The 14,336-nt window shown below is 42.9% G+C and overlaps 1 protein-coding gene across 1 annotated transcript in view; it reads right to left on the reverse strand.

Annotated features, from left to right (window-relative positions):
• The window catches only part of KCNQ1 (potassium voltage-gated channel subfamily Q member 1), a 329,407-nt gene extending 317,710 nt beyond the window's left edge, over positions 1 to 11,697 (reverse strand). Inside the window, exon 1 of the mRNA XM_058806463.1 lies at positions 11,300 to 11,697. Coding sequence (XP_058662446.1) covers positions 11,300 to 11,697 — 398 coding nt within the window. The remainder of the gene's footprint in view (positions 1 to 11,299) is intronic.
• Between the last annotated feature and the right edge of the window lie 2,639 nt (positions 11,698 to 14,336).

The following is a 14,336-nucleotide window of genomic DNA, read 5'->3' on the forward strand; positions in this document are numbered from 1 at the left end:
ACACGTTGTATAAACAGACAGACTGATTTCCTCAAAGTACTTAGAAACAGTCTGATTACTTACCAAGTCACTTTCCGCAGAATTCCTCAAGAAAAGAATCCCATGGCATTTTGCATATATTATTTTAATAATATAATAATACAATATTAAGTGCTGTATATTTACTATTTAATTATTACTATAATATTAATAATATAGTAACAAATACAGACCATATACAGGTTTCCTGAAAAAAGCATTGTTTTTTTCAAGAGAAAGGCACCTGACAGAAAACTTTCCTTGAAAAAGCAGACAGTCTCAGCAGAGGTTAACAGCTAGTATCAAAACGTGCTTGAATGTTATCTCCACTCTTTCATGTAAGAGGAACAAGCAGGTGGCCCTTTACTCCTACAGATATAAACTGCTGAAAATTTCTATACATTAGGCTCTTCTCATATTAAATCACATTTTCACAGTCAGTTCAATTTCTCTATTTCACTTTACCCTGAGACTTGACGGATGTGTAACGTTTCCAATTAAAGCCACACAACAAAAGAATGCCACAGAAGTCACCAAGAGATAACCTCAGTGCTTGAAAACCAGAGCACAGTAAGCAATCAGACACTCAAGAAGGGTCAGCAATAACACAGCGCACCTGCTGCCTTCCACGTGCTGCAAAACCTGCAGGATTTCAAAGGTCTGTTTTCTCCCTCTCTCCTGTAGCTTTTCTCTCATTTCTGTGGCTTAATTATGCAGTTGCCCAAATAAGACTATGTCACAAAATTAAATAAAATCTACAGAGAGCTGTCTGGAATGAAGAGAACTATGAAGGCATACAATTGGTATGACTGGGCAGCACTCAGATGCCTGTGCCTGGCATGCTTTACATGCTGTTGAAACAGGATGCTCAGACAGCTTAGTGCAAGGGTGCTGGATGACCTGCTGACACAGAAAACATCAAGTGAGCAGGTTTATTGTGTGTGCAGTGCTGAGATAACCAGTTATCAATACTTTCTGGGTCACAGCCAAGATAACAGCATACAATCACATGAAGTTTACTCACACTACAATAAAGCAATACATGTTCAGTTATTTACTCATTGTCAGGTTTGACCACATTGTAATGTCTTCTAAGACAGGGGTGAAAAACAAATAGCCTCTACTAGATCTATTTAGGATGAATATTAGGGGGGGAAAATTGGACCTTATTTGCTGAAGTTTGTAAAGATCAGATAAAGCCGTTGCGCAGAATACAAACACCACTGCTTGTTAACAGGGTCAGCAGAGGACATTCTCTACTTATAGAAGCCACAAGATGGAGGATCTTTGCTCTTGTCTCTTCCCCTATCTCCACTGCCCTGCACAAATAATTGGGCACAGGCATTTGAAGGGTGTAAGAATGAGATTAGCAGCAGAAACCATTTCCTGCATTCATTCTCCTTTGCTCTACTTGTTAACATCCGTGCAGGAGATGAGGCACCTTCAGCTGTGCTGCCCTGCAGCTCACTGTGAAGAAGATGATTCTACCCAATCCCAGCTCATTTTCAGATGACATGGGGAAGGGGATAGCTGCTACAGGAACAAACACACTCTTGGACAGCAATTCCTTACTCTGCAGGAAGAAAATGCATTCAGTACAAGGACCTCAGCCTTCGTGGTACAAGGGATGAGCAAGAGCTCTGCAATCCTTGCCTCTGCTATTACACCTGGTGTCTTTGGAGAAAATCCAAGGAAATTACCTGCTGGGTGATTTACATTCTGTGCTCAAACCATGACCCGATTTTCTGTACTATCCAAATAATTTAAAAGTGTGCAATATTAGCACTGCAATGAGAAAGCACTATAAAAAATTGAAACAATTTAAAAGTATCCCTGAGGTATCAGGAATTCACTGCAAGTTTGCAGAGGAAACCAACAACTTCTGAATTTCTACACGTCCAGGCCTGCCCAGTCTCCTTGTGTCAGTTCCAGCTGTCTGACAGTGAGCAGCTTACTGCAAGGGTGACCACACTCTGCTCTAAACAGAGGGATAAGCTGTGTTCCTGCCCAGTCTAAAACACATAAGCAGGGACAGAGGGAAGACCACCAATTGTCAGAATCTACAACAAAACTACTGGTGAGATGGTAAAAACCTGCATTAAAATAGCGTGTGATTTGACATATTTACTCAGACATGAGACAGCAGTCACTTGGACAAAGTTCATACAGAATTAGCACTGTAAGATGCTTAGTGTTAAAGAAGAAACAGCCTTACTATAAATAAAATAATATTAAAATATTTCTACACATCTGGTGCACAATGCCTTGCAAGTAGTTATAATTGCCCTAATTATGGAGATGAGTAGATGCAAGTTTTTGTCTTCACTAGTTGGTCCCTACCTTTTACCTCTACAAATTGCTCCCACTAGGAAGCAAACAGCTGTCCACACAGTTAAGTTAAACACATGATAAGAACTTCTGAAGAATCAGACCAAGCATTACTCCAACAAAGGCATTATATTTCCTATTATTGTAAAAGAAAATGTATGCTCTATTTCTGGGGTAATAGTAAAAATAATAGGTTATTATCAAGAGCACAATTTCTTAGCATAAACAAAGATTTTCTACTATTCTGTGATCTCAGTTCACTAAAAACAGTATATTGTTCATTTGAAGTAAATACTAGTGTAGTTATATACAAAGCATTTACTTTTTAAGAAACCTCAGCAGATTGCACAGGGATTTTAGAGTTGAGAGTAAAAAAAATCAGTTCTCTATTACAAATGTGACAAAACTGTGTTGTCAAATGAGGTCTCATAAGTCCACTGGCATTAGCAAAACATGTGAGACGTATGTTTCTAGTGAGAGCTTTAATATGAAATCCAAAGATTCACATCAATATGTGCAGAAGCAGAAGAAACTTAAAAGGATCCAGAAGCCCTGTCCCAGGTTTATTTTTGACTTTAAATGACATTTTTCATAAAATATTGAATTACAGTGATTGTGAAGAACAAGAAAAAAAAATATTTAACACTGAACAACCTACAGTATAATTTCTTATTTTTGGGAATTTATTGCTTTTAAAATGATGAAATCCCAAGGCTGCAGACTTGGTGCTTGATGTATTCCTTGTGAAAAGTACCAGACATTTTTTTCTTAAACTCAAAAAGGATTCAGTCAGTTTTGAGCAAATGTGTGCTCATTATCTCACACAACTGGAAGTTCTGACATTAAAGCAGTTCAGAGAAAAAAGCCTGGCATTTGTCATGGTGGTTGTACTAAGCTTTAGTAAAACACTAGCTTCCCCTGTGCCTAGGTTTTATTGTAATGTTTCCAGCAGTCACATTCTCTGTTATAAAACGTGGCTGTTAAATAAGGGACTTCCATTGAGGAAAGGTGGGACAATATTTTTGGGGTTTTGATTGAATTTTGTTGCTGTTTTGGGGGTTTTGATTGAGTTTTGGTGGGGTTTTTTTTATATTTTAAACTACTTACAGTGCACTTACACACTTACTCAGGCCCTGCTTTGCACTGTGTGCAACTTCTTACAGTTCCTTGAACATAGAAAATGGCTGTTATTTTAGTATCCTGTACCAGAGAGTAGGAAAAAAAAAAGAAGGAAGTCTATATATCCTCAAAAATTGAGGAAAAGCTGTACCACAAAGTAGCAAAAAAAAATAAAAATAAGAACAAAGTCCATATATCCTCAAAAACTGGTCATGTGAGACAAAGGAAAAGCTGACACCAAGCACCTCTATAGTCCTCTAGATATGCACAGCCTGGAGGCCAGAAAGACTCTTGATTGATAGCAGCTTTCGCATTTTCTATTTAAAAAAACAACAACAACCACCAACCCAAAAAAAAAAAAAAAAACCAAAAAAACCCAAACAAAAACCAACTACCTAAAAATGTACAATAAAATTAATATTAGATTTGATTACTACAGCATTGAATGCTCCTACCCATTATAAACAGAGATATTAAACACTCTCACATGCATATCTTCCTGGTAGGAGGCAAGAACTCCATAGCTCAACTACTCCTGCAGCAGAGCCTGGCAAATGCCTGCGCTCTGCCATTACCATGCCTGGTGCTACAATGGGTCTCCCAGGCCATTATGCCAGATGAAGCATGACTGCAGGGGAGGCCGAGTACCCCACCCAAAGCCTCCCCAGCCTCGGCAGCCTGCTGTAACTCAGCCTCCCCACCAGGCTGATTTGCATCTGGCAGCTCTCCAAGGCATCTGAAACATGCTGGCCCTCTCGTTGGCAGGCGGAAAAACACCTCGCCCCCAACAAGACACTATTTTCCATCTGGAACTGAATGGGCAAGTGTTCACAGCTTTTGTGCTCAGCCACTAACACACATTAAACAATCTATTAAGAGACCAAATTAATGAGGTAGTGCCAAGTTTGAAGTCAGCTAAGCCCTGTGCCGGCACATAGCTCCCTGCAGCATATGCTGGCACCGCTGTTTGTAACACATCCAGCACTCAGGCATTTGGAGCTCAGCCTAATTAGTTCTCTGCAATTGAATCTCAACTCTAGCCCTGATTCAGCTGCAATGGAAGTTTTGAAAGAGGCCTATCTACACAGCCTTGCATGTTTTCTCCCTGGCACTTGAGGAGCCAGGGCAAACAAGTGTGCCAGAATTGCCCAACCAACCATTTGACAGAGACACAGAAACGTGAATGCTGCACTTACTGGTTTTTTTAAGATCATTCATGTGCAACTTTTAAAGGTAGGATAATTCTTTTCCTACCTTTAAAAGCTAACATGAGAGAAGGACTGAAATGTCATACTGGAAGGATGATGGGAAAAGAGAGAAGGCCTATCCTAGGAAAGCCTGCCTAAAATGAAAAAATTCATAACATCTGTGCATTTCACAGTTCTTTATTTCCCCACTGCACACAACCTGTCTTTACTGAGCACTAATTTTTGCCAGTTTACACTCTTCTGCTTCCATTTGTTTTTAGAAAACCTAAACATCAACACAATTACAGTCTTTTTTCTCTCTACAAAACTTCCTTGACCCAATGAATTTTTTTCCAAGTAGCCAACCATATCCCACTGTGCATTTCAGAACAGAAACTGGATTTTCCCAATTATTGCTAGAAGTGTCTTCAAAAGGCATTTTAACTAGAAGTTATCTAGATTTTCACCTTCCTTCCCCTTCAACAATCAATACATTTCCACAATAATTTTCATGATGCAGCAATCACTGAATGCAACAAATAATGCAAAGATGGCGATTTCATCAAAGTGGCTTCCAGGCATTATCTACAAGCATTGGCATTGGGAGGATTTGGTTTCTCTTACTGCTTTTCTTTCTGATGACAGTCAATTACTAAGTAAACATGCTTTTATTCTAGTCAATTACACAGTTATTTGTATTTGCATTTCTTAGAACGCCTAAGAACGTCTACTGTCCCACTTGGATAGAGAAATGGGGAGCCCTTCTGATCTGTAACCAGAATGAGACTTGAGCTCTTCATGGCACAAACTTGGGCTGGTCTCAGCCACAAGACAACCAGACAGCCACGAGCAAAAATGAAACTTCTGACAGGTTACAAATTGGGAAACAGGACAAGAGGAGGGAGCTCTGTACTGGCCAACCCAAAAGATAGTACGTCAATTACATGCTCCCAAAGAAGCACTACTGTAGTGCAATATTGTTGATTGTCATCATCTTATTGCAAAGGTTCCATACCTTCTCAGTGATTCCCCATGTATGGCTCCTCACAGCACTGACTCCTTCTTCACAGCACAGCCAACAAACTTCAACTCTCTCCCTAACCAGCTACCCCACTCTTTTGTAGCACTCTACTTCTTATTGGGCACAGCTGTGGCCTGTTAAGGGCAGGCCTGTTCCTAATCTTTGGTGATTAGTACAGCTGCAACTCCTCAGGTGTGAGATTACCTTCTGCACTATCTTTATTTTCTTACATTCTATCCCCCCACACAATATTGTGGCTAAGGGGCTGCACTGCAGCATGCAGAGAGTACAGAGGGAACAACAAAACCCTTTAGCCACTCTCACCTGCCTCCAAAAACCTGCCAAGAGCCCAAGCTTCACCATCAGGCTGATCAGCAAACAGGGGTGCCTCTGCAGCAGCAACTCCTAAACATGAGCAACCTTCTTACATAGGGCAGGCAAATTGTCTTCCCTCCTCTCTGGGAACACTTAAAGTCAGCTTTCCAATGCCTTTTCCCCTCAGGTAACACTTTACCAAGCAGATAGATAGATAGATAGATAGATAGAGTTCGGTTGCAAAGGTGTCTGCTCTGCTGCAAATTGGCCTCAACTAAACTACCTCGATCATGATGAGACAAAAAAAGTTAAAAGTGGGTCTTCCTGCTATTGACAGCGGGGAATATGACCCTGAGCAAGTCATACTTCTTTCTTTCCACTTGGAAAAGCTGTGCTTACCCCTGAGGATTTATGTCTCCTTTTTTTTGTTTTAAACAGAATTAATAATCTGGAAGTCTGATTTCAAGCCACAAAAATTTCTAAACATACAAATGTTCATGTCAAAACCACAGCATTTCAGTTTGCAACATTCTTCAGTCTGAAAGAAAAGTCATGTGTGAGCACATGCACACACTAATTGTTTTATGGATCTTTTTTCCTCCTCAACATTTTACACAACAAGTATGAACCAGTAGGTTTGGAAGTCTGTTTGCACCAAGTCTGGAAACATGGCAAAAATGGGATTGTAAATTGGAGTTATGCTTTTTCTTCACGCTAAAGAGCACGGTGTAAACACTGCATTGCCTTTAGTAACTGAATACTGTGAGTCCTGATTCAGGAAACTGGAATATTCTATCTACCCTCACTCCCTATCTCTGTGTGCACACATATGCAGCCATGCTGCTAAGTCTGCCGGTTTCCACAGTTTTCCAAACCCCAGCCACTGGCCAGTCCAGGCTTATGTAAACAACTTGGGATTCAAACAAACTCAATGACAATCATTGCTGATTAAACCAAACTTATACAAAGGCAAAGTAAATTGAACCAGGTACAGGCATGCAAAGATAAAACAGATTATCTCGCATGGCAACAAAGGAGAGGTGCCACAATGGAACAAACCAACGGTCCATCAGTTTCCAAATTGCTCCCTCTGGTTACAGCCAACACTTCAAAGAACACAAGGAGTCAACACTGCCAGAAGTCATTATCTCCCACACCAAGAACAAGATAAATCAGTTCATAACTTCAGTTTCTTCAGGCACATTTTAAGACGCTTATTTTAAAATTAAGAGGGTAAGAAGAACCTCTTCTGTTGAGCACCTAAACCTAAAATAATTCTTTTTAACATCTGACAACTTCACTTACTCTGGACAGTCATTTCCAACTGTGGGACAGTACCCAAGAGTTTCAGCAGGCCACTATGAGGGCAGAGTTTCTTTTTCCACCTCTTCTCAGAGGCTGAAAATTTGATTTGTTCAGGCCACAGAACATTTCACCTCTCACAGCTGCCCTCTCAAGGTGCACTGCTATGATAAGTGTGATAAGATGCCCTAGCCTGGAAGGTCACTGAGAACAGAGGCACTCAGTCATTCCCCTGCTCTGACAGCCAAGGCAGATTTGGTGGCCCTGGCTGGACGTTGCCACCCACACAGCCAGGCCACAGGGCAAGCAAAGCCTGCAAAGTCTGAGTCTCCAAGCAACCACCAACCGTGTCTGCAGAAGCCATGCAGGTAGATCCTCAGACACCAAGCACAATTTACTTGCCCTGGTAAAATCAGGTGTATGCACACCGTATGCTTAATCTACTTACATGAAATTTATTACAAAATCAAACCAAGTCAAGTAGCTGAACTAAGAGGTTCTAGCATCTCCACAAGTAAATTTAGGCAGGTTTCTTGAGTTAATCAATGAATGGTCGATTAGCCATTCTTTCTCCCCACAGAGACCATTTCCTCAGCCTTCAAAAATCAAGTACAAGTGAGGGACAATAATTCATTCTCTATTCTCACTTTGGTTTAAGCAAATAAGAAAAATTCTTAGAAAAGACCTGTCTAGAATTAAGTTAATTTAATCAGAGACTGGGGTGTCAAATTGCCCTGGAGATTGAAAATATCAACAAGAGATAATACACATTTTGCATAGTGGAAAATAGGTATTTCTGACACCTTATAAAAGAAATAATTCAGAAGAAAACAGGTCATGCCCTGACCTGTGCAAGACAGCCAGATTCCATCCTTTAAGTCAAGGGTACACAAGGGCCTTACTCACTAGAACAAGCAGCAATTAAAATAATATGAAACAAACAAAACAACCTAGAATCTGTGGATTAAAGCTTGGTGTCCAACTTCCCTTTTCTAAGCAATACAACACAAAACCAAGGAAAATCAATCCTGAGTATCAGTTCTTAGCTATTAGTATTCTACATAGCACTGACTAAGATTCCTGAGCAGGAAAAGGGTGTGACAGGCAATCAGTAGATGTAGCTCCTATCGCTTGATAAACAGTGTTTTAACAAGCAGCCAGAGATACAGGTCCGGAGTAAGCTACAGGGGCTATTCCAGGAGTTGTTTCTAACTGTAATAATTACAGCACATAATTAAGACCACAGCCACACACTCCACACCACGCAGAAAACAGAAAATTAAGCCTCCAGTGGTTGTTGCTCCCATCACTGGGCTAGATCTTGGCCAGGGCTCTCTACTCAGCTTAGGGCTTTATGCCCTGATTTAACACCACTCCCGTTTCCTCTCCTTCCCCTCTAAACATTTAGGACAGCCACTGAGACCTCCCAGGCAGCTGAAAGCCCCTGGAACAGAGCAGCAGGCAGACTGCAAGGGGAGTCAAAAAGACAACAGGCAAAATTAGTTCAGTTCCTTAAACTCGTTTGGGCAGGAGAGACTAACACCAGGGTCCTTGCACTCCCCAAGGTAAAACCAGGCTTAGCATTCTATGAATGACTGTTTGCATGCTGACAAGAGAACAATCGAGTACTTCCTCCAGTGGGAAAGGAGCACATGCACACCTCTGTGTGTGCCTGATGACTCCAAGTCCTTTCCAGCTCTGCACCTCATCCCTTGTATCCAGCTGCCTGCACAAAGCAGGTCCTGTGCCTCCTCCCGAGGAGACACTGATGCCCAGCAGCTTCTCTGAATCAGACAAATCTGCCTCAGCAGTTCATTTTAGCAACAATTCATCTGCCAGTACTCAGCACCTGGCCGGCAGGTATTGTACTCCAGAGCATTCCTTTGGGAGCTCAGAAAGAGCTGGAGAAGTATGGACCAAAGACCAGTACCTCACACCATGATTTAATGGGCACAAAAAGCTTATGTACTACAAGAAAAGGAAAAAAAAAAAAAAGAAAAAAAAAAAAAGCTGGGAAGCTGGGCTGAGAACAGTAAAGTCTCAATTCACTCTGCTGGTGGGAATCAGAGCTAGGTTGCCTAAATGGTACTTGCAGATCGCCTTGTGAGAAACATACAAGGGTGTCAGTACCCTCTTCTGTCTCTTCAGTGCCCTAAGGAATTTGAACAATGCTCGGTAAGAGGCTTGAGAATATTTACTGCCGCTGTCATTCGTCATTGCATCAGAAGAGTTCTGGAAAGAAGGGAAATGCTGGGGCTAATGCTTACACCTGGGTGTGTGTTGAGGGGGAAACACGTAATGACTTACACAAATTACAGAATCTTAATTCTTGCGCAAACAGGATTAATCCACACTGCAAATACTTGCAAAAAAAAAAAAATCAGTTAAAAATCAAGCTAGAACCTTAAATAGTGAAAGGAACATAAGCTTGGTTTTTGTTTTTAAGAGTTTTCCTAGACTTGCTGTTAAAATTTAGAGAAGATTAATTAAGATATTGAAAACAGTTTGCTGCACCATCCAAGCATAATTTGAGACACCTGGAAGGTCAGAAACCATACAAGATAGCTACCAAAAACTCCTGGTTAGGGGGAGAAAAAAAAAAGGGGGGGGGGGCGGCTCCAATTTCCAAAACTGTTTTACATTGTTCAACGACAGCTATTAGGCACTTCATCATTACAGTCATTACTCATTTTCTCATCTCATGGCATTATCATAAGGCCAAAGAGAATGGAGCCCACAATTATCTCAGCAGTTGTATCCAGTCATCTCCCAATTACATACACTCAGATGACAGCTGTTTCCCCTGCACTAAAAAAAAGTTGGTACCACTTAACCTGTTGACCTAAACACTCCAGAATCCTCAAGTGTGGAACAGAAGCACAAAATCCTGCACTAACTTTAGATAACAGTTATTTAGAAATTGAACTTAAAATCAGAATACAGTAACAAAGTCATAAAAACTGACTTTGGTGTGATTTATCTTAGGATTTTGACCACAAAACATCTTTAACTCTAGCTATTGGAATAAGCATGTATACGTATAATGGATATACACACACACATATATATGTTTGTGCATGAATACAATAAACACACGCCACATTCCTACCTGGCCTTCTCACCTACATTTAACACACGCCAAATGCCCAAGGGCCACACAAGCCTTCGGCAACCCCTCGATGGAAAAGCTTATACCTCACAGAGACACTTGTTGGGATGCTCGTGCTGCACAGACCTGCTGGCTGGGTTTGACACTGCAATCTACAGACAGTACTACAGAAAAAGCAACTTTCAACCTACCTGCGGCTCAACAGCACCCTCCGACCACCACCTCCTCCCCATCCTAATGGATAGCACAAGGAGGGAGAGCCGGAGCAATAAAAGAGGTAAGGAAAACGAGCATCACCTGTTTCTCATCCTCCTCTGACAAGACTGCAGCACTGATAATTGACAGCACCTGTTCAATAGCACCTGTTTAATTAGAACCGGCTGCTATGCAGCGAGCATCGGCATCACACAGGTGTCACTGCTTGAAATCAGGAGCCATGCATCAAAAAGTAATAAAGAACGGGTGACACTGCTACCTACTTCATTTCTACGATCAGTATGAACGAGGCTCCCTGGGTAGCCTTCCGAAGAAAATTGCCTGAAACCAGTTCCTGCACTATTTGATAAATACACCCAAGGGCTCCTGAACTGAGATACAGCATTTCTCTTAACTAAAAAGGCAAACTTTCCCCTGGAGGGTGACTTTTGTTTTACTTCACACCTGCAGGAAAAAAAAAAAAAAAAAAAAAAAAAACACAACAAAAAAACCACCAAACCACGCACAGCCCAAAGGACTGTATCTGCCCGATGTGTAAGCGCGGAGCACCGGGTAGGTCTGGGCGGCTCCGTGCCCGGGGAGCCTCCGGGGAGGGGAGGGGGCTCGCTCAGGGCACGGGCAGCGCTGCAGCGGCGGTAACGGGAGCGCGGAGCAGGTGCCCGGCGGCAGCGGGGCGCTACTCACACGGTGAAGTGGTACACGAAGCACTTCCATCCCGTGGGCCGCTCCAAGAAGTTGTAGACCCTGCCCTGGACGCTGCTGCGGCTGAGCAGGGGCTTGCGGAGGCTGTAGATGGAGACGCGGGGGTCCAGGCTGACGGGGGGCCGCGGGCAGTCGGCGCTCACCACCAGCACCTCGCTCCGCAGGCGCGGCGCCCGCTCCCGCTCCGGCGTGGGGCCGCATCCCGCGGGCGCCTGCCCGCCCAGCGCGGCCGCCAGCGGGGCGTAGTGGGCGTTCGGGGCGCTCTCGGCCAGCTCCAGCGCCGCCAGCTTCTTGCCGGGCGTCATGCTGCCTCTCCTGGGCAGCGAGAGCCGGCCCAGGCTGCGGCCCTTGGGCTCGCCCGGCGGGGAGCTGGAGGACATGGCTGGAGCGGCGCGGCGGTGCCCCGGGAGCTGCGGGCAGCCACGGGAGCCCCGTCCCGCCGCCGACACCGCTGGCCCGGCCCCCGCGGGGCGGCTCCGGCCGGGAAAGGTGCGGGGGGCGGGGGCGGGCCCGGCGCAGTCCCGGAGCCGCCCGGCGGGAGGCGCTGCCCGCGGCCGCCGCTCCCCTGCCCGGCCCCGGCCGGAGCATCCCCGGGCCGCGCTGCGAGCGTCGCTGTCCTCACTGCCCACCTTCGCCTGCAGCACCGGTGCCTGTCACCGCTATGGCTGCGTGCAGGCGGCCTCTCACCTGTGTGAGGAGCTGCCAGGGCAGAGGGCAGGGAACAGCCTTCCAGCAGCCCAGCAGACTTCCCTGTCTTCTCTGCCACTCCAGTGTTTCCCAGAGCTGTGGCAGTGGGTGGCTTGAGATGCTGGGGTACAACCCCTCGCTTCAGATTTAGGACCTCCAAAGCCTTCTGCACCTGCCGCTCCACCCCTTTTTGCAGAATTTCAGCGCCTGGGAGCAGCAGAGCTCTGCCAGGGTTTGAATTCTCGAGGAGGCTCTTTTTAAAATGAGTAACAAGAACGATGAGCCCAAAAAAACGGGTCTCGCAGTCCTTTGTGTTATTTTAACCAAAGGGAGCGTATACCTGAAGAACTGGGGAAACAGTAGAACTCAGCAAACACAGTCCTGCAGAACTGCATCCTCTACAAGCTGGGTCCCTCACCAGCATCCTTCTGGCTTCTGTGGAAAGTTGCATATGTTTGGCCATCGAGACCAGGTCATTCTGAGGCCCTGGATAACTCCCCTGTGTGGTGGAGTTAGTTACGCCTCCCATAACTGTGCTGTGAATCAATTTGTCGTGACTTTGGTGCACCAATTAGTTAACAATTCCCATTCCCAGAGTGAAGGGAAAGGTGCTCTTTGATCTGGACTGGTGGGTTTTTCTTCCAGCTCAAAATAGAACAGCACTAGTAAGAGCTATGTTGAGTTCATGGTTGATACTGGTACCCGGACAAGAATGTTACAGGGAGATAAGGTGCTAAATAAAGTTAAACGAAAACAACTCTTCTAATTGCAGCTCCATTCAAATGTCAGGCTGCACAAATTGTAGGGGAGAATTATAGGGGAACCAGGCAAGATCCTCCACCAGTGTAAACAAGAAAAACCAGTGGGCTCTTGTACTTATTTACACCCCTGAGGGATCTGGCTCCATCTTAGGAATACAAAACCAGAAGTGTTAAAATGAGACTTTGAAAAACTTGTTTCTAAACCAACAATGTCCTAACCAGGTTTTCCCCCCCTCCACCAGAGCATGAAGAACAAACCAGCTCAATAAAAACAGCATTTCAAAGGAAAAATTTCCTGCATCAGGTTAAAATAGAGCCCGATTCTTCTATTTTGAGGAACTGTTCTTTCCTGAAACAAGCCTGCAAGAAAAATGGCTAATGGAAGAAAGAATGTCACCACTACCCTTGAAGGCTCACTGTTTGAGGGCCAGCCTGATAAAGTCTTGATATTAAAGCTAACAAATGTGTTTCTTTACGTAAGTGTTCCGCTTTGTTTTATAGACCAACATAACATTGTCTGGGTTATCCTGGAGCAAGCTGCAAAATATAACACACAGAGTTCAGCCAAACAAGAGGCTGTATGTTCATACAAAAATGATGTTGTCTTCATAAAACTTGTCAAAATCTTTAAAAAATATTGTGGCATAATGTTGTTATTTATCCACTGAATAACAAAACAGAGAACAGAAACTTCACTCTATCTGAACCTAGGAAAATGGAATTTCTGCATTACTTATGCAGTGTCCTTGCAAAAGAAAAGTTATGGGGTACTATATACTTAAATGGCTGAACAGGGAGGAAAATTGGGAAGATCTAAATTTGATCTTCAGTGGTCAGTGAGAATCTGTTCCAAAGAACCAAAATTTGTTTCAATATTTTTTTTTTATTTTAAAGAAAAAAAATCTCAAATATATTCCACAGCCTAATATATTGAATTGTTTTTCAGGACAGAAATATTTTCCTAAGGTTTTAGGTTGGAATTCCAATGCTGGCTAAATATTTCAAAGAATTGTCACAAATAAAGGAATGTTGAAGTATTTAAAATTAGGATTTAGGTAATATTTAAAGACCTTTTCCCAGAATCAAGGAATTAATCAAAATCTACATTTTAAGTGTGTTGATGATAAATGATATAATTTGTTTTATGTAGCAAAAAATCATATTGTTAGATGATTGCCAGCTTGTTCAAGGTACTAAATGGTAAAACATGTCTGGCACAGGTGAAAGCAAGAGCATACTTAAATAGAAGTGTCAAATAAATGACTACTTAGTGATGAGAATCCAGGGTACAATTATCTTTAATGTATATTAAGTTGCTAAAATTGTATATTAATTTGCAACGTTTTCAAGATGCATATTTTAACATAGTAATGGAAATTCCCTTTTTTCCCCTTCTTAAGTTGCCTTGTCTTGATCTTCTTAATCTTAATCATGTTTATTTTATAAAACAACAGAATTATATTAAGTGGAAGAAGAGAAAAAAAATGAGTGTGGTGTATATATGAAAGAGTTAAAAATGGGAAGAAGAGGGAGATGAGTGTTCAAATATATTTATGGAGCTTGGTATCTAG

The sequence above is a fragment of the Ammospiza caudacuta genome, chromosome 6 (genome assembly GCF_027887145.1).
Source record: "Ammospiza caudacuta isolate bAmmCau1 chromosome 6, bAmmCau1.pri, whole genome shotgun sequence".
Classification (NCBI taxonomy): Eukaryota; Metazoa; Chordata; class Aves; order Passeriformes; family Passerellidae; genus Ammospiza; species Ammospiza caudacuta.